The 22,637-nt window shown below is 37.5% G+C and overlaps 4 protein-coding genes across 6 annotated transcripts; 2 read left to right on the plus strand and 2 right to left on the minus strand.

Annotated features, from left to right (window-relative positions):
- Window positions 1–496: 496 nt before the first annotated feature.
- LOC113712781 (pentatricopeptide repeat-containing protein At3g21470-like) lies at window positions 497–2,436 on the plus strand. The gene has a single exon (XM_027236351.2). It carries the CDS (start codon window positions 624–626, stop codon window positions 2,370–2,372), a length of 1,749 nt encoding a protein of 582 aa, XP_027092152.1. The 5' UTR covers window positions 497–623; the 3' UTR covers window positions 2,373–2,436.
- A 299-nt stretch (window positions 2,437–2,735) lies between these two features.
- On the minus strand, window positions 2,736–4,975 carry LOC113712782 (psbP domain-containing protein 4, chloroplastic). Of its 2 annotated transcripts, XM_027236352.2 has the most exons (5): window positions 4,368–4,970; window positions 3,936–4,039; window positions 3,634–3,745; window positions 3,182–3,409; window positions 2,736–3,093 (listed from the first exon to the last, which is right to left on the minus strand). In XM_027236352.2, exons 1-5 carry the CDS (start codon window positions 4,684–4,686, stop codon window positions 3,029–3,031), a joined length of 828 nt encoding a protein of 275 aa, XP_027092153.1. In that variant the 5' UTR covers window positions 4,687–4,970; the 3' UTR covers window positions 2,736–3,028. The 2 variants fall into 2 exon arrangements, with proteins under 2 accessions (XP_027092153.1, XP_071923800.1); XM_072067699.1 differs by lacking the exon at window positions 3,936–4,039 and having other exon boundaries at window positions 3,634–3,726; window positions 4,368–4,975.
- A 1,119-nt stretch (window positions 4,976–6,094) lies between these two features.
- Window positions 6,095–10,549, minus strand: LOC113711091 (probable glucuronosyltransferase Os03g0107900). Its single transcript, XM_027234241.2, has 8 exons — window positions 10,131–10,549; window positions 9,337–9,483; window positions 9,022–9,086; window positions 8,484–8,553; window positions 7,595–7,810; window positions 6,789–6,932; window positions 6,567–6,702; window positions 6,095–6,491 (listed from the first exon to the last, which is right to left on the minus strand). The coding sequence occupies exons 1-8, from the start codon at window positions 10,494–10,496 to the stop codon at window positions 6,262–6,264; spliced, it is 1,374 nt and encodes a 457-aa protein (XP_027090042.2). The 5' UTR covers window positions 10,497–10,549; the 3' UTR covers window positions 6,095–6,261.
- Window positions 10,550–11,190: 641 nt separating this feature from the next.
- Window positions 11,191–22,637, plus strand: LOC113712327 (putative transcription elongation factor SPT5 homolog 1). Of its 2 annotated transcripts, none has more exons than XM_072067688.1 (22): window positions 11,191–11,679; window positions 14,561–14,802; window positions 14,886–15,032; window positions 15,182–15,343; window positions 15,441–15,524; window positions 15,708–15,784; window positions 15,879–16,236; window positions 16,338–16,493; window positions 16,575–16,672; window positions 16,741–16,789; window positions 16,860–17,015; window positions 17,099–17,242; window positions 17,331–17,427; window positions 17,710–17,868; window positions 17,990–18,038; window positions 18,113–18,207; window positions 18,318–18,396; window positions 19,626–19,680; window positions 19,762–19,849; window positions 19,962–20,105; window positions 21,357–21,457; window positions 22,233–22,637. In XM_072067688.1, the coding sequence occupies exons 1-22, from the start codon at window positions 11,367–11,369 to the stop codon at window positions 22,482–22,484; spliced, it is 3,105 nt and encodes a 1,034-aa protein (XP_071923789.1). In that variant the 5' UTR covers window positions 11,191–11,366; the 3' UTR covers window positions 22,485–22,637. The 2 variants fall into 2 exon arrangements, with proteins under 2 accessions (XP_071923789.1, XP_027091497.2); XM_027235696.2 differs by having other exon boundaries at window positions 11,192–11,679; window positions 14,564–14,802.

Here is a 22,637-nt window from a genome sequence, read left to right on the forward strand (position 1 = left end):
TTAAAACTTAGAATGTATTATACATTTAAACTTTATTTAAAAATATTTTTAAGCCAAAACAATTTTCTAGAAATTCTTTTATATTTAAAAAAAACTTGCTAGGAATACTTATCAAAGATTAACACATTTTTTAAATCATTTCTTGAAGAATTGATTATCTTTTACATAAAAATAATCGTGCTTTTAAATGATTTTGTATTGCTAAATTATTTGTAAATGAGTTCACCTAACGACGAAATATCATGAAATATTTTTAAACGATAAGCAAAAATATGAAAATTTTAAAAATAAAAAAAGTGAATCATCTTTTAATTTATTTCTATTGCTTAAAATCGTATTATCATTTAGTATAAAATTTTTCCTTGTAAATATTCAATACATAGATCCCAAATTAACATATATAACCAATGTTTTTTAATCCTTTTATTTCATTTTCCAACTAACCTAGAATAGAGTAATATTGAAGCAAGTTTGAAATAATTTTACCAATTAATTGAGAAAAACAACCCGAAAACAAAACCAGAAATTGTCACACTCCAGAAGGGTCAAGTTCTTGGTTCAAGGGCCTATAAAAGCTTACAATTCCCTCCATTCCATATTATCAATTCAAATGAGTACGCAATATGCAAAAAACAGCAACATTTCTCCAAAATCCATCAGAAACTACGAGGTTTTCTGAAGTTGGAACCCAAAACAAACGTCAAAATCACGAGAAAGAAATCCTCTTTGAGACGGAAACTAAATACTTGAGGCAAAGTTCTGGTTTTGGCCATCCAAACATCACCAAGAACCCATCGTCAAAGTGGTCTTCTTTGATCAAACACTGCATCTTTCAAGGGAAAACAAAACAAGCCCTTTTGATCTATAACCGAAATCGTGGAGTAGGAAACATTATCCTGGGTGCAATCCCTTTAGCCCTCAAGGCTTGTGCTTCATTATCTATGATTAGCCTTGGCCAAGCTTTACATGCTGAATCTATTAAAGGAGGGGTAGAAGGTGATGTAATGGTAGGGACTTCTTTGGTGGATATGTATGGCAAATGTCGCAAAATAAGTTATTCGCGTAAAATGTTCGATAATATGCCTGAGAGAAATGTTACTACCTGGAATGCAATGATAGGAGGGTACATGAAAGTTGGAGACTTGAAATCTGGAATATTCTTGTTTGAAGAAATGGCATTAAGGACCTCAGTGACTTGGAATCAAATGATTGATGGGCTAGCGAAAAATGGAAATATGGCGATGGCTAGGCAGTTTTTTGATAGGGTGCCAGAAGAGTTGAGAACTGTGGTAACATGGACTGTAATGGTTGATGGGTATGCTAGCGGTGGAGAGATGGAGGCGGCTACTGAAATTTTCGAGATGATGCCAAAGAGGAATTTTTATGTTTGGTCATCGATGATTTCAGGCTATTTTAAGAAGGGCAAGGTTGAAGAAGCAAAGGCAATCTTTGATAGGATGCAGTTAAGAAATTTAGTGAATTGGAATTCATTGATATCTGGATATGCACAGAATGGACTGTGTGACGAAGCATTGGATGCATTTACAAGGATGCAAAGTGAGGGGTTTGAACCAGATGAGTTTACTTTGGTGAGTGTATTATCAGCTTGTGCTCAGTTGGGTATCTTGGATGTTGGCAAGAAAGTGCATGAAATGGCGATCCAGAAAGGGGTGGTCCAATTGAATAACTTTGTTCTTAATGGATTGGTTGACATGTATGCAAAATGTGGGGATCTAATAAATGCTAGATTGCTCTTTGAGGAGATGCCATGCAAAACTACGGCAACTTGGAATGCTCTGATTTTGGGTTTTGCAGTCCACGGACAATGTAAGGAAGCTATTAAGCTTTTTGGCAGAATGGATAGCAGGGGTGAGAAGCCTGACAATATAACCTTTCTTGCTGTTCTATCTGCGTGTGCGCATGGGGGATTTGTTGAAAAAGGTTTAGAAATTTTCTCCAAGATGGAGAAATATGGAGTGACAGCGAGCATCAAGCATTATGGGTGTATAGTTGACCTCTTGGGCCGTGCAGGGAGAATACAAGAGGCCTATAAACTAATCAAGGAGATGCCCTTAAAACCAAATGAGACGATTTTGGGAGCTCTACTTGGAGCATGTCGAACTCATGGAGACACAGATATGGCAGAGCGCATGCTGGAGGAGGTAGACGGATTAAAATGTGGCTCTGCCGTGGATGACCCTGTTCACTATGTTCTGCTCTCAAGTATCTATGCAGCTTCTGAGAAATGGGAGCAAGCTGAAGGAATGAGGGTGGCTTTATTTAATAAAGGTTCTAAAAAAGCAGCAGGCTGTAGCACCGTGATGCTTGAAAGCACGGAAAGTAGTTTTATTCCGCCTCTAAAGACCAGTTGACATCTTTAACCAAATCAAACGAGTGGACCAGAGTAGATACTGGCCTTGCTAGTTTTTTAATCAATGATGAGGACTTGAGCAGTTCAGAGAATGACTTTGAGAGTACCAACTGCATACAATCCATTATATAGAAATACATTATTGAAACACCAATTTAATGCAATTAGAGGTTCTGCCTATGCCTCTATATTGTGTAGTCTAACTTTTTAAATGATTTTTCAACCTAAATGGGAGAAAGCTGAATGTATGAGGGTGGCTGTATCAAATAAAGGTTTTCCTAAGGCAGGTTGCAGCGCTGTAATTTCTAAGTCATGGAAACTAGTGTTAATCCGGGCTTGCAACATACACAGATGAGCGGTCAAGTGAAACAGCAGCACCAATTGTAGATTTCGTAAATTATTGTCATTCATGCCGTTTTTGAACATATGGCCTTATCTCCCTTGCACTTCAGTGAGAATCGGGGCAAAACACTAAAAATTGTACTCTTCTAACTTTTATATATTAATGCTGCAAAATTAGAGGTTATGCCTCCGTATTGTGTATATCACAAGCTAGATTCTTGTAAATCATTCTCTATCCAGTTGATCCGCTTCCTTTCTTCTTTCTGGTCATCAGAATACTGGAGTTCTGCCTCTTTACACACGAATAATTTCCAATCATATGACTCTAAAAGATTCAGCTATCGTTTTCAAATCCTTGTAGTGTCTCTTCCATTGAAGTCCTGTAGAATGAGAATAACACATTATATCCCATGGTTGTGGGTGATAAGATCTGGCATGAAGTGCCAATAGCAATACTTAATTTCATACCACTTCCAGTGACATTGAACAAGTAAAGGCGATTTCCTGCTGCAGTAGCCGTGATAAAAATGTGAGGTGGTTCTAACTCAAACTGGTAGTATTTTCTTCCCGAGTGTTCTGCTACTTGAGCGCTCAACACCTTCCCTTCGACGTTCTCACCAATCACTTCCGGCCCAAAAGCCCCAATCACTTTATCTGGTTCTCCAATTTCTTCAATTTTTGCATCATCACTGATATCTATACACCCAAAAACAACCAACACTTGCATCAGCAATCAAGCTGATTTAACAGCTTATCATGTGAATGAGCCATTGTTTCAGAAATCTTCACAATTGTCTGCCTATTGCTTGTATGACCCTTCTGTTAGCTTATTATATTGCAACAACATCCAAGAAATTGCACCAGCTTCAGAATTATAAAGAAGAAAGGAGGTGGAGGGCAGGGATGGGAGGGAAACTCACTGTCCGCAAATCTTCTAACAGGAGCAACAATTACAAAGAGACGTCCTTCTTGGGAGTTGGCAAATCTCAAATCAATTTCTGTGCCTCCTAGATCTGCAATGGACACAGGAACCTGTATACAAGATAAGCTGTGGTAAAAAGAAGACTGTTCTAAAGAGTAAAGAAGTATTGGAGATCATACAAGATAGCAGAAAGCCGCTCAAACGATGAAAAATATATGCTTTGGCTTCAGAAATTGGAGTTCAAAGATGAAAACGTAGAGATATTTATGAATGCTCCTCTGTTGAAGAGTTTATGCTTACCTCTTCCCAGCCATCAGGCACAGAAAAGGCATAGGGGATGATAGGACTCCATCCCACACCATGCCCTCCTGACTTGTCATCCGGCCTTCGATAAGTTCTCCAACCTGCCTGAGAAATTGTTCTACATAGTGAAGGAGTACGTATTCACATTGGACGAAGCTATAGAATTTGAAGCACCCAAGAATCTTTCACGTTATCAATTTTAAGGAATACTGCATGTATATACGTTGTCTACCAATTTTGAACAACAGAAAGAAAATGCAATTTCTTCAATCCATGTTAGAACAATTTAAGCATTTTGCTTCATAAGATTGATTATGCTTCCTTTTCAGTCTAAAAAGATCTTGAGGACGATAACCAGCATGCTTCTTTTGCTTTATTCTAAATAATGTTCTTGAAAGTGGGATTACCAGTACAAACGATGAATCTAACCTTGCTCATTTGGTTCTGAAAGGCCAGGCACCCTTCCTGCCAGAAGACCTTGTTTTACAACTGCCAATCCCACTCCAGGAAATCCAAATGCTGTTGTAGCTAAAGACATGGCAGAAGCCATTGCTGACCTCCTACTGACCGCCTGTATCAGCCTCTCACTTTCTTCATTCACAGTTTCCCTTTCTGTTGAACCTGCCCCAGCTTTAACAATTGAACCCCCTTTCTCTGATGCAGAATTAGCAACGAAATGTTTAGATGCAACAATCTGTTGATTGTTTGTCCCAGCAAGACAACAACTAGTGTATGATATTGTAATCATTTTTCACTCGACCGAAAAATAGAGTGGTGGCAGAGGGAAATGAAGAAGAAGAGAAATGAAAGTTCAACAATGGAAACTAAGAAACTAGTTACTCCTCTTCTTGGTTGCTTCTGTCCAGAAATGAAGCTCAGACGATTGATTGATTGACCTTATTCTCCTAGTACCTCTAAATTATTCAAGGGGCAAACTGTAGAAGATGAGATGCTGTAGTTACTTGTAGTTTTCCTGTGGCTGTGGTATTTTTTGAGATTTCTTTCCCCCTAGTAGTTGCATTCTGGTGTATCATCCACCACGTGTAACTCGGATGTTACAATTGCTAAATATCAAGGAGCCCAAAATTTCTTGTCTTGTTTGGCAGCAAATAATATCAAAACAGCTACTAGTATAATCCCCTTGTCACGTATTGATACCAGTCAAGAACCATGGATTCACTAAAAACAGTTCCTGATGTATTAATTCCTTTGTCCCGTAACAATACTAGTTAAGGACCATGGATTCAATTACTCCTATATGTTATGACTTAAACTTGTACCTGTATCAGTATTGCTGTATATTAAATGAAATACCAATACCAGATTCTAAAGGTAGAATCCAAAGCTGAGTACTCTTTTTGTTTCTTTTTTTTTTTTTTTTGGTTGCAATGATAACATTTGTATAAATACCAAATTCTAGAGTTAGAATCCAAAGCTGAGTACTCGAAAAATAGAGAATGGTTATAAAGTGGATCACAGATTAACTTTTCCTCTATAATTATAAAGTAGGGCATCTTCTCCTTTATTTTTTTTATCATTTTTTTTAAAAAATTTTATCACTTAATTCGCCTTAGCTACAACCATATTGTGTATCTTTGCCTGCCTATATATACTCCGATACTTCCGTTTGGATTAGTTGTTGTTTGTAGTATTTTTGAAAAATTTTACTGTAACAGTGTATATGAAAAATTTTTACAATAAAATTTTTTAAAATATTTGATATATTATATGAATGAGATGTTTTTTGAGTTATTGTATATTACTGTAATATTGTATTTTAAAAAATTATTTTTGAAAAAATGACCAATCCAAACAAAAATTTAAAATTAAACACGTCACAGGGTCATGTAGATAACCCAAGGAAGATTAAGCTTTAAAATATCGAACATAAAAATATCAACTCTTTTTCTTTATTTTTTCCCCTCTTGATGAACTGAAAAACGTCTTGATTTCGGCATATCTATGCAGTTGAGGCACGAGGTCAAAGAATTCACATGGTTTGTCAATCTTTGGTGCCTTTACATTCGAAAACGAGCAGGCCCCAAACAAGTTTTCATGCCCCAAACAAGTTTTCATGTTCAGATTTCGTTGTAAAATTACGAACGCAATTTGAAGCCTCGTATGTGCTTGTTTTGTCAAGCACAGAAAGCACAGAATTAGCAATTCTTTTAAAGACCTCACCTTGTAAAAGATTCTGTATACAACAATCAATTTCACTAAAAGACTAAGCTAACAGAGAAAACATGCTGGAAGCAGCAAAATAATCTACAACAGCTTGTCAAAAGAGTGCTGCAGAACGTTAATGATTGTCCTCAGACAACATTCATGGTAGAGGCAGGGGTGGTTTCCACTTGCCAAACTCCACCAAATTCCTATTGATTATAGTTCCATTATGCAACCAGAAAGTTTCAGTTGATTGGTGGAATTGCCTCACTTTCTTCTGAAGCTCCCACAAAATCCCAGTAAATGCAGAGCATGACTCAGATTCAGGAGCATAAACCCACAAGCACCTTATTTTTCTACCCCGGGCTATCATCTTCTCTATGGCATTATCTGAGAAGCAAATCAAATGCTATTAGAAATGCTTTGGAGAATTTGGATTTGCAACAAAAGAAGTAGCAGGCTAACCTGCTATCGATTCCAAGTACTCCAACAGCTGAGGACCTATTTGCGTAGATGGCCATTTGATTGATATCTGAGAATAGTCGACTACATTCTGAAAAGGCAACTCCACTTGATCTGATAGAATTACTGGTACACACTCCTGTTCGGCAAATTACAATCATAAGCATAACTAAAAGGCGGACTGCGCTCCTGTTAATAGATACATGGAAGGGTTGAAAGACTAACCACAAAAAAGGACTCATAAAAGCGTAGGCTCCAGGAAGACTCGCCCCGTGGAGCCAAGCAGAATTTGGCATTGCGCAGATGCTGAAAATATGCTGCTCTCTCAAGCTTTTCCGAGCCACTGAACTTTAATTCTGGAGATTCCAACTGTGTACAAAATGAGCATGTACCTTTTTTTGGAGGAATGACCACCAAACAACTATAAAGCAAGTAAAGGCAAGCATAATTATGATATTAAAGAATTTTAGACAGGCTCGAGCAGCCACCAGAGAGAAGAACCTATTGACCTGGTTGCAAAAGGGTACATTGTCAATGGTACAATCTATGAACTACGGCCATCACTGTTAGAGATTATCATTTCAGTTGGTCTTCAGCCATTTGTATCGAGACTAACATTCACCAAATAAGGCTGTTATTGATTTCTATATCTTCAGAAAGAGAACAGCAATGCGTCTAAGAATTATTGTTGTCAATATAGACCATAAATACAAGGTTCCACAGTTACCAGACTCTCATTCTTTATGAACAAGCTGAAAACTATGGCAGTGATGCAAAACCCAGGTAAACCGAACTATAATACTTTATAGGACAGAAAGAAGTGGCACTTGAACTTTGGAAACATCTAACATGAAGTGATGTATAAGTTTCTGCAGAGCAGAAAGAAGCTTTTAAATGCTTATTTCCTCATTGTTAAGATCCAAAAATGTATATAACATTCAAATACTATTTACAAGTACAGCGATCTGCTTTTCTTTATTCTGACCCTGATATACTGCAGTGAGGAAAGAGGTGAAAGAATAAACTCGTACCTTATTCGGGAATTGCTTTCCAAGGTCTATCAGTTGAAGACGACCAATTTTTCCCTGTGCTCGTCCTAGATAGTTTGCCAAATATTTCCTCTTTCCTAAAGGCAAAGGCTCAACCAGCCTATCCCCCTTGGTCATCCTATCATCAACATTTCCAGGAATGATTATATCTTTCCATGTATTGAAGGCACTAGTGTCTCGTTTATCAGTCCGGTCTCCCTGAATTACATTTGAAGACCATTTGTTGTGTAAGACAGGCTAAAAAAAGCCAACAAGTAATTAATGAGCAGTTTTCGCCTGTAATTTAGTGGTGTAAAACTCAAGCCATGTACTCCCCTTAAAAATAAAAAATCTGAGGAATCAGTAAGTGGAAAAGCTTGAGTTCAATCTGAAATGCTACTGCTCTAATATAAAAAATGTTCATCCCTGTCATCTCAGTTAAAGCACCATAACAGGTCTCAATTGATGAATGTATCACGTTCTTCAACAAAAGCTTCATTCTTAAAAACCCGAATTACCCATTCATTCTAAACAGAAGAGACACACAAGCAAATCCTTCAATTCAAATGAGCAAACATGTACGAAACTTAGCAGATATGGACATGGACTTTAAAAACCATTTTGGCACCAAGAACGTTTTGGAAAATTTCATAAAGTTATTCTTTGAGAAACAGACAACAGAAATTGCAAGCACTGGACAAGGGCTGTACTGCCTAAGACTCATCCATTGCAAAAGAATGAGTTACATATTCTCCAAAGAGTTAAAACAACCTACTCGACCTTTGGTGAATGTTTTGGAAAATTAGGCACTTGTTTTGTGCGTAAACTACACTTCTCTCTCCTTTTACCTACTTCATTCAGCATAAATACCCATGCCAAAGTCAAACTGTACCTCGGGAGTAAGGATAATGGAGCGGTTCAAATAAGTGGCCCAAGACTTGAATAAATGCGCTCCAGCACCACTGCAGTAATGAGAATTAGGTAAACACAGCAAAGAACCACCATTAAAGCTGAATAAACACCAATACAGCAATAGCAGCCACAGCTGAAATACCCTTTTGGTTCACAAGGAAAGTCAATAAAAACATTAACAGAGATTAAAAACCCAATCTGCTAACATAAGACCCCTGTTCCCCACCCCCCCCCCCTCCCCCCAACCCCCCAACTCACCAAAAAAAACACAAAAAAAAAAAAACTCTAATGCAGGATTAGGACAGGACAAATAGGATAGTTCAGAACTACAAAGCCATTTCTCTTACAGAACTACAAAGCTTTGACAATTGACAGCCTTTTAACTCTTTTGCAGTTCAAAAATCTAAAACTGACATTCCTACTTTGTTCACCTGCCTATGCAAGTTAGATAACATAATATTATTACAAGTCACTTAAGATCAACAAATAACACTAAACTGCGAATAAACCCACAATACCTTGGGAAGACAAATATGTGATTGCGTCCCCCTGAGACCCTGAAATAAGGCATTTGACTTAGTACCTGCGAAATGTGTGCTGCCATAAGTAAAAAAAATATCTTACTCCAATGTGATGGGAAGACAAGAATGCAGCTACAGAAAGCCAATAAAGTTCGTAACTTTTTCAATATTGCACAAAATTGAAACACTGCAGAATTTTAAGGTTCCTAATGGAAAATATCATTATCCAAAGCATCATCAAGAAATTAATTCCAAACATGTAAGCAATGAACTCATCCAGGCAAGATTCAATTTGAGATGATGGATTATCACCTTGACATAAGTTTGGTTAATTTCTTTGTCACTCAGGCCACCCATCATCCGAACACATTTGACATAAGTTGGAACGAAGAACAAATCTGCTTCCTCTTTTTTATTCGTCCGGAACCTCGACTGCAAGAGCATCTGGTGTATCTTAACCTACAGCACATCAAAAAAGCCACTCATGACAAATCAAAGTAATTTAAATCATCAAAGCAGCGAATTCCAGGCAGTCATCAATCTAGAAGACGGAGAACACGAGCAACAACCCTACAAACTTTTATATAGTTCTAAAAGAGCAAATGTGCTTTCCGACCAGCACAAATCAAATGTATCTGATCCACATTAGAAATGCTACACATATTATATCGAGAAATACGAAAGAAAAACCAATCAAAGAATCCAATTTTCTTTCTCTCATCGACCTCACAAATTCACTAGTAATACAATGGGATGTACCACTATTCTATTCTACAGAGCTAGTTCTCCTTTCTGATCATTACTGTATAATTCCTTTCAAATCCTACCAATAACCCTCCATTCTAAAAACTCTAAAATTACTCCTTCCTCACCATTTTTTACCATCTTTCCTAATACCCATCAATAAATAACGAATATTAAGCTTTTCCTTTCTTTTCTTTTTTGTCCCTTTCCTTTTCTATTCCCCAATGCAAAATCACAGTTAATTCAACTTAAACCATACACAACAATTTCCACCATCCCCGGAAACTTCATAACACAATTAAAATCAAAATTATTGCACAAATGTGTAAACAACTGCACTTGAATTTTCATAAAAAAATTACCTGAGTGCCCCACTGGCCCTTAACACAAGCCTCCGGCGTAATCCTGCCGTCACGGCCAAAGAGCAATAATTTAAGCCCGTCGATCTCCTTTTCATCGTAGACGTAGATCTTTATCGACAATTGGGCCCCGTACCCCCTCTCGGGCCAAATTAGGGACCCGCCGGCGGCAACCAGAGCGGCGTCGTATTGGCTGTAGTGGGAGGGGCCGCTGTCGAAGGAGGAGGAAGGGGGGAAAGTCTGATCAATGAGTCTGGTGAGGAAGAAGGTGAAGATTACCAGAGCTAGAGCTCCAATCTGGTGCGTGCGGGTGCAGGGCGTTGCGGTGGTCGTGATTCTGCTGCCGGTTTTGCTGTTTATCCCCGCCATTTTTGTGATTCAGTCCAAGACGGGACTGTGATTGAAGTGGCATCGAGATGCACGACATGCAAAAGGGAATATTGCATTTTTTGTCCCCCAAAGTTTGGAAAATGCACTGATTTAGTCCCTAAGGTTTCCATAAAAACACATCCACCTATGCTATTTTTTTTTTTTTATAAATATTTTCAACTTTGATACAAGGAAATAAAAGTTAATTGTTTTCAACTTTGATAGTACTAGGTAAAAAAAAAGATAAGACAATTGACAAAATGTAATTAATTACGGACGGTAAATTTTAGGAAGCAAAATTTTTATACATGCTACTTAGTGTCAAATATAAATGTCATAAATTAGCATGATAAAGTCAATTATTATATGTCCTGCCATATAAAATGCCTGTGAAAAAGAAAATATATTTTGAAAAAGAAAATATATTTTCTGGTGATCTCTAAACGATAGGATCCTGATTTTGAAAACTCGAATTTTTTGAAAGATTTTCCCTCAGAAAAAATTGTCGTGAAGATTTGTGGTTATGGGTTTTGGGCCGTCAACTGCCAGAAGGTCAGGAACAAACAAAAGGTTTTTGGGCTATTGACTCTAAAAAAGGAACAACGGAAAAACTGTCAACCTAAAATTTCAATCGAAAGCCCAACCCACAATGTGGTAGCTCAACCCAACTCCCTCCACCCCTCACCGTCCTCATAAATTCACAAGAACAACACACTCCACTCTCTCTCTCTCTCTCTCTCTCTTCAAAATCCCCAATTTTTCCATATAGGGTTTCACAAATCTCCATCTTTCCAATCAGCGACCGACACAATCAAGAATTAAGAAGAGCTTAATTGCAGTTGTAAGGAGAATTACGAAGTGAGATTTACGATGCCGCGAAGACGAGAAGAGGAGTACGACGACGAGATGGAGCCGGAGGAGGATGAGGATGTGGAAGAGGAGTACGAGGACGAAGAGGAAGAATATGATGGAGGAAAGGCCGGGAAAAAACGGCGGAGATCGGATTTTATTGATGATTTGGCGGAGGAAGATGATGAGGAAGAGGAGGAAGACGATGATGATGAGGATTATGGCGGCGGCGGTGGAAAGAGAAAGGCAAAGAAGAGGTCGGGGTCGCATTTTTTTGAACTTGAAGCTCAAGTTGATACTGATGAGGAAGAAGAGGAGGAAGAAGGCGAAGATGGTCAGAATCTTATTCAATTTATTTTGTGTGAATTCTTACTAATATTTGAAATTTACTTAATTATACGTATCTTCCACCTCGACTAACTGTCGGAATTTACAGTTACTGTTTTGCGGAATATTTGTGTGGGCTTATGTGATTAAGTTCTAATTTAAGTGGTGAAATTCGGTGGAAACGTTGGATAAATTTTTAAGCCCTAGGATTTTTTTTTTATGAATAACAATATGTTGCATGGTTTGATACATGATCTGTAGGTGAAGTGTCTAATAAGTTGTGAAATGAATTGTAGGAGAACAGTGTGCATGAGTTTTATAGCATGAGTTTTATACGGGTTGATGATGTCAATTGTCCATCCAAAATTTTATTTTTTTCCCTTTGGGTCTATCCTTTTTCTTGAAATTGATCTCATAAAATTTTTGGATGGTTTTTGAGGATCTTCGGCAATGGATTAAAATGGGGCACAAAAATTTTGGTGGTTTTTTGAGGATCTGCATCTATGGATGAAATGGTACTTGTAGTTGATTGAGATTAGGCTGGTTAGTGGACTGGTCAAATGTTTATACCTAAACGCTTTGTTGTTGGTAGGTTGAAATAAGGTCTGAACATTTGTCCTGGGAGTCTGAAATACAATCGCAGTGAAAAAGACTATTAGCAGCTTAGGATCTCGGCTTAGAAATTTAAAATTTGTTCTCTGGTACACTGGAAAGCCAATGTAGTGTCTTGCATTGCTGTCTTCCAGCTTATCACTATACTGTTGGCTTTTCTGAGAAAGCACTTTACAACATTTTGAAACTTGATGTATGAATCTCAATGAGTGGATGTGGGTAAAAAATTTGTCAATTGAATAAAGATGGAGAGAGGAATATGTGAGCTTTCTCTGAGTGTGCTGTCCATGAATTGCCTTTCCTCCAGAACGTAGGATGACTGCAATGTGGGTTTAAGTTGGACAGATTCTGTTTCTTCACCTCATTAAAGTTCCAAACCAAACTTTACAGAATGATCTCAGCACATCCAAATTCAAGTGTAAAGCATGTCCGCTCAATACTTATAAAAACAATATTTGAGACCTCAATTTGTAGTTAGTTCTATCTTGTTATGTGCCAGATGCGTGCATCTGGTGTTGACTCATTGCAAATTGTCAATCTTCTAGGGGTTATGCACAATGGTTATTCATATGTATTCTTGCTGATTATATGCAACTTTTACCGTATTCTATGTGTCCTTTCTTAGTTAATCTAATCTTGGTGAATAAACCTGGCAACTTTTAGGATGAAATAGGCTAAACAAGCCTTTTTTAAATTGGATTTTCGCTAAAAATGCCTTATTGAAGTACATACTTGCTATTGCATCTCAACTAGGTATTCGCCCAATAGGTTCCCCCCAGAGATGCACCTAACTTAGGTTATCAAGGCTATCAGTACTTGTACTCCGTTAGGGTATGCCAAATGACATGTATTGTTTTTTATGCCTAATTTTTTGTGCTCTTGTTCGTGAATACGCCAGCTAGTTGATTTTCTAGTTACGTGTTATTGACTGAAGTGAAATAAGGGTTTGAATGTTTATGAATGGTTCATTGAACTGAATTCACGATGCTATACTGGTGCCTATGCCATCAAACTGTTGGCTTTAATTCATTGGATAATATTTGGACCATTTCACCTTAAAATTGGGACATAATACGTGAAGTGATCAAAGTTGAAGAGTGAAATTCCGCAAAAGTGGTGTGGAATATTGTGGATTCCTTTGCTAATTCTTGGCCTTTTGAAAGTTCTAAGAGGAAGGGTTGTGGATACGTAGAGAATTGTTTTCTGGAATTCAGGGTCCTAAAGCTCTCAAAGATGTACTCCAGATAGGTGGTTGCATTTATCACTTGTACTTTTGTACATAAAAAGATTATTCTAGTTTGTCTTGATGCAAGTTTATGTTCTACACAAATTTTAAAGTATTAAAAACACTTTATACCAAACATTACAGCTGCCATCTATAGACATTAGTCTCATAATGTCTATAATTAACTAGACTGGATAGTTTCTTCAATAATGTTAAGCTTTTTTATTAGAGCCTTTTTATATCACTTGCTTACCGAATAATTAAGAAGTTTTTGCATTGCGTGATGAGCTGCTTTCTTGCAATAGGGTTATCTTTGCTGACAGAGCATGTGTATGTAGATTTAGATTGTGCTTCCTAGAACTCATTAGAAAACAATTTTTAGTCAATGTATTTGGTTGTGCTTTCTGTAATGATGATACTCGTCATTGGTGTTTGCTGGCCATCTCTGTGGGAGTCCTCTTACTTGGAATTTAATCTTTCCTTTTCTCCTATAAAACCCTAAAGAGAACATGCCTACAAAGAGTTCAGCCAATTTTTCCACCAGGGTGGCTTTTTGGAAACCTTCATGTTTGTTTTATTTACTGTAAGAAGGGTGAACGTGTCTTAAGTTCTACTTTTAGGATACTTCGCTCAGTTGTTTACTCAAAAGGGGTAAATAGGCAATCAAATTATTTTTTCTTTGTCATGATCAATAAGTCTGGCTGACTGCTTTCTTCTGTGCTTGAGTATATTTGCTTTCTACTTTGTCCAATCATGTTTCTGGCATCATTATTTCATTCTCTATAGTAATTGCAAAACTGGATGTCCTACTCAGGAAGAATTCGTAGTTCTAATGTTATTATTTGAAAAGCCAAGGATTTAATGCTTCTTAAATTGCTTGTATGATTTATCCCACTGTTCTCCTGACATTATTATTTGAAGAGCCAAGGATTTTATGCTTCTTAAATTGCTTGTATGATTTAGCCCACTGTTTCTCAGCACAAGATCTTGTGTATTCCAACCGTACAGTTGACTGCTCTTCTTTTAGTGCTTACATGATTGATTTTCATAGTAGACTTTATAGTCGATACTGGAGCCGAGCTACCTGATGAAGATGATGAGGGTAGAAGGATGCATCGTCGCCCACTGCTTCATCGGGAGGAGGATCAAGAGGATTTTGAGGCCCTTGAGAGGACTATTCATGAAAGATATGGTAGGCGAGAGGTTGAATATGATGATGAGGCAACAGAAGTTGAACAACAAGCTCTTTTACCATCTGTCAGGGATCCCAAGTTATGGATGGTGAAATGTGCGGTAAGATAGTAAAGACAGTTTTTCCAATCGGTAATAAGTATTTGGGGCTGGTACATAATGTTCTTGCAATATTTTTTTGGCAGATTGGTCGTGAAAGGGAAGTTGCAGTTTGCCTTATGCAAAAGGCTATTGATAAAGGGCCTGAGTTGCAAATTAGATCCGTTGTAGCTCTTGATCACCTTAAGAACTACATTTACATTGAAGCGGACAAAGAAGCCCATGTGAAGGAGGTATGCAGTTTACCTGGTACTTTTTGATGGCTATGTTGTCTATAATTGAGATCCAATTGTGTCAGTTTTGGGTTTCCATTGGATTGGATGTGAAGTCTTGTGTTACCTGTTGAATTCTATTGAGACTCTTTTTTGGTTATATGGAACAGGCAATCAAGGGTATGCGGAATATTTTTGCTTCAGCAAAAATAATGCTTGTTCCAATCAAGGAGATGACTGATGTTCTTTCAGTTGAAAGTAAAGCTGTTGATATTTCCAGGGACACATGGGTGAGAATGAAGACAGGAACATATAAAGGAGACCTTGCCAAGGTATGTAAGCTTTTTTGCCATTTGCATGTGTTATTTTGTTATGCTTCTGTTCCATTTGGTCTTTTCTTTCTCTTACTTTAAGCTATTTGCTTTGAAGGTTGTAGACGTGGATAATGTGCGGCAGAAAGTTACTTTGAAGTTAATCCCACGGATTGACTTGCCAGCCTTGGCAGCTAAGCTGGTTGGTACTGTGTATTTTGCTTGTTACTAGCTTGTGTTAGTAGGTTGGACCTCCACGAACTAGTCAGACATGTTCCGATGTCCAGTTTGCTCTAATTAGTATTAGAAATTTGTTGCCCTTGCAACCTATGGAAGTGCTATTGTTTGAGTGGCTCTTGTATTGATGAAACAATTTACAATTCAGGAAGGAAGAGAAGTTCCAAAGAAAAAGAACAAAACATTTAATCCGCCTCCACGTTTTATGAATATGGACGAGGCCAGGTACTTTGGCAGTAAGATAATTGTGAAAAACAGAGAGTTAAAGAGTAGTTTAGTGCTCATCTAACATGACTGTTGATCTTTGTTTTGTGTCTAGAGAATTACACATACGAGTGGAGCGTAGAAGGGATCCGATGACTGGAGATTATTTTGAAAATATTGGGGGCATGATGTTCAAGGATGGCTTCCTATACAAATCTTTTTCCATGAAATCAATTAGCACTCAGAACATACAACCAACATTTGATGAGCTTGAGAAATTTCGGCAACCTAGTGAGAACGGGGATGGTGATGTAGCTAGTTTGTCCACACTTTTTGCAAACAGGAAAAAGGGACATTTCATGAAAGGTGACCGAGTTATTGTTGTCAAAGGCGATCTGAAGAATTTGAAGGGATGGGTTGAGAAAGTTGAGGAAGATACAGTGCACATAAAACCAAATGAGAAGGGTCTCCCGGTAAAGACAGGCTATTGTTGTTGGATGTCCTTTTATAGCATACGTGTATATAAGTTGAAAATGGATAATGTGTTCCACTCTTGCTGTATTCTACTTTGCAGGCAACTCTTGCTATAGGTGACAGAGAGCTTTGCAAGTACTTCGAGCCTGGAAATCATGTCAAGGTTGTAGCTGGAGCCACAGAAGGTGCAACTGGTATGGTCGTTTCTGTTGAGGGACATGTAGTAAATATAGTATCTGACACCACTAAGGAGCTTGTAAGTTATTCCCTCTCAGTTGTTTTAAAGTTTGCTTCTCTAAAGAAGGGTTCTATAACTTTGTCATCTGATTCTGTTCAGCTTCGCGTATTTGCTGATAACATTGTCGAGAGCTCTGAAGTAACAACTGGTGTTACTCGAATTGGAGAATATGAGCTCCATGACCTTGTGCAGTTGGAGTAAGTCCTTTTATTTGTTTGGATGTTGTCAATATCAATTTAGTTCTAATTCTTGTATGTTAATGCAGTGATATGAGTTTTGGTGTAATTATACGTGTCGAGAGTGAAGCATTCCAGGTGAGCATTTACCTTTGAGTCAAGAATGACTCTGTTGAAGTTATGATGATTAATGGGGTATTAATTTCAGGTCCTTAAAGGGGTTCCGGAGAAGCCAGAGGTAGCACTTGTGAGGCTAAGAGAGATCAAATTTAAGCTTGACAGAAAAAATAATGGAACACAAGATCGAAATGGGAACCGATTATCAGTAAAAGATGTAGTGAAAATTCTCGAGGGCCCCTGTAAAGTGAGAATTTCAACCTCTTGTTGGTTGTCTTTTGAAGCAAGGTTTTGGGGATTGACAGTTTTGCTATTCTTTCCATTCTTTAGGGAAAACAAGGCCCTGTTGAACATATTTACAAAGGGATTTTGTTTGTTTACGACCGGCATCACCTTGAGCATGCTGGCTTTATTTGTGCCAAAGCTCAATCCTGTGTGCTGGTTGGTGGATCACGAGCAAATGTTGACAGAAATGTATGTGGGTTGCATATCTTTGTGACTAGTTGTTTACTAATGTTAATGCATTCTATAATTAATTAATTCTCGCTGTTACTGTTTTTAGGGTGGCTCCTTGCATTCAAAATTCACCAAATTTGGAGCACCTCCTCGTGCTCCCCTATCTCCAATGAGATCACCTAGAGGCGGTCCACCTGTAAATTGTATGTTACAAGTTGCTTTTAGTGCTCTGATTGTGTTGTTGGTTATGTTGTCTCCTTCTCTTCAAAAGTTAGCTACTGGACATTAGTGCTGTGATTGTTGTTGATTAGGTTTTCCTCCTCTTTTGGTGTCTTGCCTTTTTGGATATTTATACTTGATTTCCTTATTTTTGCTTTGGCTATGAGAGTATACTATTTTATATTTCTTAATGCCAGGTCTATATGGCTTCTATCGTCTATTGCCGAGCTTTTATTTGTAACCCTTATGAGGCTCTTAATTTACAGCTGCAGGAAGATTTAGAGGTGGAAGAGGGCACGACAATTTGGTTGGTGCTATTATTAAAATTCGTATGGGTCCTCACAAGGGGTGTAATGGGATTGTTAAAGAGGTTAAAGGAAATGCTCTCCGAGTTGAGCTCGAGGCCCAGATGAGGATAGTTACGGGCAAGTGTTTCTTTGCTCTCTCTCTCTCTCTCTCTCTAAAATGTTTTTGAGAGACCTGTCCCTGTATGTACTTTTTATTATTGGGTTTCTTGCCTTTTACTCACCTAAATTTTACATGCAGTTAATCGTGATCAAATAACTGATAATGTGAATGTTTCAACACCATTCCGGTAAATATATTTACATTGCTATTTATTTCAATCTGTTTGGAGCATGAAGATTTATGAGTGGTTTCTTTTGTCAGGGAAAAATCTAGATTTGGTATGGGAAGTGAGACCCCAGTACATCCTTCTCGTACTCCGCTACGTCCATATATGACTCCTATGAGAGATCCCGGAGGTACTCCGCTGTTTCTATATATCACTAGTTGAAGGTTTTAATTAGTGATATAGTAACTTACTGCCAAATATTTTGTGTAAATGGTTTTGTTGTTTCCTGATTTGCTACAGCTACACCAGTTCATGATGGCATGAGGACACCTATGCGTGACAGAGCATGGAATCCATATACACCAATGAGTCCACCTAGGTGCTTTTCTATTTTATAATGCCCATTTTCTTTCATTTTTTGGGGATTTATTTGCATTTAGAGTGCATCAAAGCTGAGTTAAGCTGGTAGCTTGGTTACCTAGCTCAACTGTAGTCAAAATACCTAATTGTATGCACAGATAAGTTAACTTCTAAAATACAATTGTAGTCAAAATATCTAATTGATAGACGTTAACTCGAGCTTGGCTCTATTTAATTCAACAACCAATTGCTTGAACTTCCACATTGAGCTCAAGCTCAAATGCTGAATTTGGCTTCTTGGATATCATGATCATGTTTACCTTTGAAGAAGGTTTCTACTATTATGAAATATAGGTACTTGAATCTTTTACTAAATATCCTTAAGCCCATGAAATTCCACCGCTAGCAGAGTTTCTTCTTTTTGTGACAACCTGTTATGCCTAGTTGAGCTAGGCTGAAGATTAAATTTGAGCTTCCCACTGATCATAATCATGTATTCCTTGATATAAGTTCTTTTGTATCATGTAAATTGCAATACTCTAATACTTGACTTTTTGGCAAAATTGAAATTAAGACCATGATCTCGATTACTCTCAGAATTATCTATTACCCATCCCCTTTTTTCGTAGTTTTACCTGCCTAATCACTTTCCATTTATTCAGTTCTGGTTGATCATGAAGGAAAATTTACCCTATGAAAATAGGTGCATCTATATATATTTTCGTGTTGTTGTAAAGTTCTTATTTCTAGATTTGTTGGAAAAAAGCAAATTTTCAGACTGACAAGGAGAGAAGAACAAAAGAGAAAAGGTTAATTTCAGCATTTAGTGAAAGTTTTTTTTAAGGCAGCATGTAGTGAAAGTTGGCGAGTGGATGAATAAACGTCTAAGCTATTGTCCAAATTCTTTGACAGTGAGAAGGTCAAGGATTACAACATCATGTTTAGTTTCAAGTGATTTGGACATACGTGTAAACATAAAAGAATTTATGCAAACAGGCCCAAGTTATCTTTGTGTCAGTATATGTCTACCTGCAGGGCAAACTGTCAGGAAGTAAATAATTCATGAAACAGTCCCCTTGATGACTTTAACAGATTTCTATTCAAAGTATGTGATATTGCCTGTTGTTTGGAACTTGAGACTGGAAATATGGGAGAATTCACATAGCAAGGGTCTTAAATTTGGATGTGTACAATGTCATCTCTATAAATGATCGTGATGCTGATGTTTTTGTGAAATGGTTATATTAGGGACGATTGGGAGGATGGAAACCCTGCTTCATGGGGCAGTAGTCCGCAATATCAGGTATGAACTGCTCTTGCGATTCTCATTCAATTTACTGCTTGTTAACTAATTGCTTATGGAAATCCATTTTTGTTGGTTCAGCCTGGAAGTCCTCCATCAAGAACTTATGAAGCTCCTACTCCTGGTTACGGTGATGCTGGGACACCAAGGGATAGTAATCCAGCCTATGGTAATTCTTGTGAAACTTGTGATTTGAGTTGCAGTTGTCTGGAATTTGGATTTCCAAATGTATATTTTTGGATTTCCTTTATATGACTCTACGTGTTGTCTTTACTTGGCAGCAAATGCTCCAAGCCCTTACCTACCATCAACTCCTGGTGGGCAGCCACCAATGACACCAAGTTCTGCATATTTGCCTGGTACCCCTGGTGGGCAACCAATGACACCGGGCAGTGGCGGTTTAGACATGATGTCGCCTGTAGTAGGTCTGTCTTTTTATTCCTCTTTATATACTCATTAGGTACACACACACACACACACACACACATTGGTAAATTAGGATCATTGTATTTTGTGATGACCAACATGGTTCTCAAATTTAGACTATATTTTAAATCTATAAGGATGAGGTGGCAATAACTTTATGAAACCATGAGTCAAGGGATATCTAAATTGGATACCATTGTACTGAAAGCAGATTGGGGTGCTTTTATCCTCTGTGGTTCACCCTATAACAATTGTAGACTGAATAATATTAAGTATGAATGTCCAAGATACCTCCATTTTCCAATTTTTTCCTCTTACAAAGTTTTAGGGTGCATTTGATAAAATTGAAGTCTGAAATCTGAAGTCTGAATCCATTAAATTATTAAATTGTTAAGTATTAAATCTAATATATTTGAGTGTATATCACATTCAGTGATAAGTGAATAGCTTATCACTTAATTTTGGGAGCAATTTTTGCCTGGGAAATTAAGTGCCACTTAATTAATTCAGATGTTCAATTTTTGGTTATCAAACGCGTTTGAACATATTAAGATCTGAATTCATTAAGTGCTGAATTGGGTTATCAAACAGGGCCTTAGTGTATAAAGCGTAGTACATTGATCTTTTTCCAGGTGCTAGTTTGATCCTTAAAGAGTTCAGAAAGGAATCATATCTGAGGAATGAACGGACTTATCTTCTGAAAAAAGGACTCTAAACAGACTTAGATAATGTTGTATGGGCATGTCTACTGCAAAATTTACACACCATCAAAACATTTTTAAACTGGTATGAATTAAGTTACAATAGTTCTCATGAAGAGTTTTTTTTTTTTTTCATGATATTTAAGTTTGGGATGTAGAACACAGTCCCTCAAAATTTTGTTCTAAGTATCCAATGTTATTGACTTGTAGTATGTGAACCAAGATATTCAACTGCATAAAATAGGTAGCTGCTACTAGTGAGTATTGATATTTTGAATATTCAAAATCCTGCAGAAAGTCTTTTCATGCTTTATGTGTTTTTACAGATTTTAGCGATTGTGTACTTTGGCTGTGATTTCTAATGTCTGCTTATTATACAAGTACCCGTAGTTTGATGAGTTTCATTAACTGATTCCTGCTTTGACGATTTTTATAATGTATATATGAATTCTTTTCTACGGTTTATGTTCAGTTGCTAGTTCACTTCTACTTCTTTTCTTCCCTCTGATCAAAATTTACTTTGGTATGATGATGGACATACAATTTCAGGTGGGGACAATGAAGGGCCGTGGCTTTTGCCTGATATCCTGGTCAATGTGCGTAGGCCTGGTGAAGATGGTGATATTGGAGTTGTACGAGAGGTGCTTCCGGTATGTGTGTAATATATAAGAGGCTATATATGATTCTTTATCATTTGCTGTTTGTCTGGAGCTGAGACTGAATTCTTCACAAGGGCTGAAACTTTTTGCAGTTTTCATGTTGCACCTGCCATTATGTTAGTGTGAAGGTTTTATGTGATTGTTTTCTTGGTGGTTCTGTAAAACATTCTATGTTGGGGGTTTATGGAGCTTCCTGGAAAGGGGACTTCATAAATGCTTAGGAATATATAATGAATTTAGAATTCAGGAGGGCAAGGGTTGAATCAGGGGCTTCTCATAATTCATTGAGGAAAGAATAGGTTTAATTAACATCAAAATTAGAATGACTTTTACCATGAATGTATGCAAAAGCCTGTATGGTTTCCAGCTTGAGAGCAAGCCTTGCTGAATGAAGTAGGTAGTGTGGTGGCACAGGAATGCTTTAAACCCATTAGGGGCATTGGGTTCAAGGCACAACTGGATGTTTGTTAATGTAGTTTGTGTGGCTTTACAGCTGGAATAGCTTCGTTTTAACCTGCACTTCTATAAAAGTTGTGCGCCTTATTTCTGAGCATCAGTAGTAGTAAAATTTTTCAAGGGACTTCACTATCTGATCAACTATATTGTGGGAGACTTGCTGACTTACTACGTTGATGTATTTCTATAAGCACAAATTTGCTTTCTGGGGTTGAGTAGTTCATTGCAAAATTTACTTGTGACCACATCTCTTTATATTTTGGTTTAAGATTTTATTTGAATTTATTTTGAGGTGTTTCTCCTGGTTCAGGATGGTTCATGTAGGGTTGCATTGGGATCAAGTGGCAGTGGTGAAACAATCACTGTCCTTCCGAATGAGATAGAGGTTGTTGCACCAAGGAAGTCTGACAAAATAAAGATCATGGGTGGTACTCATCGTGGGGCTACTGGGAAGCTCATTGGTATTGATGGTACTGATGGCATTGTCAAGTTGGATATTACCTTTGATGTGAAGATCTTAGACTTGGACATTTTGGCCAAGCTTCCACATGTTAAAGAGTAGATTGCCTTGTGTATCGTTTTGTAAGTATGGTGTATATTTATGATGCGTCAAGGCTTTTGTTTTTGTTTATTCTTCTAAACAGAGGAAAAATTCGAAAATAAGGAAAAACAAAATCATATCTTCAGTATTTTTATACAGGTTCTTCCCCGCCAA

This window comes from Coffea arabica, chromosome 10e, assembly GCF_036785885.1.
Source record: "Coffea arabica cultivar ET-39 chromosome 10e, Coffea Arabica ET-39 HiFi, whole genome shotgun sequence".
Classification (NCBI taxonomy): domain Eukaryota; kingdom Viridiplantae; phylum Streptophyta; class Magnoliopsida; order Gentianales; family Rubiaceae; genus Coffea; species Coffea arabica.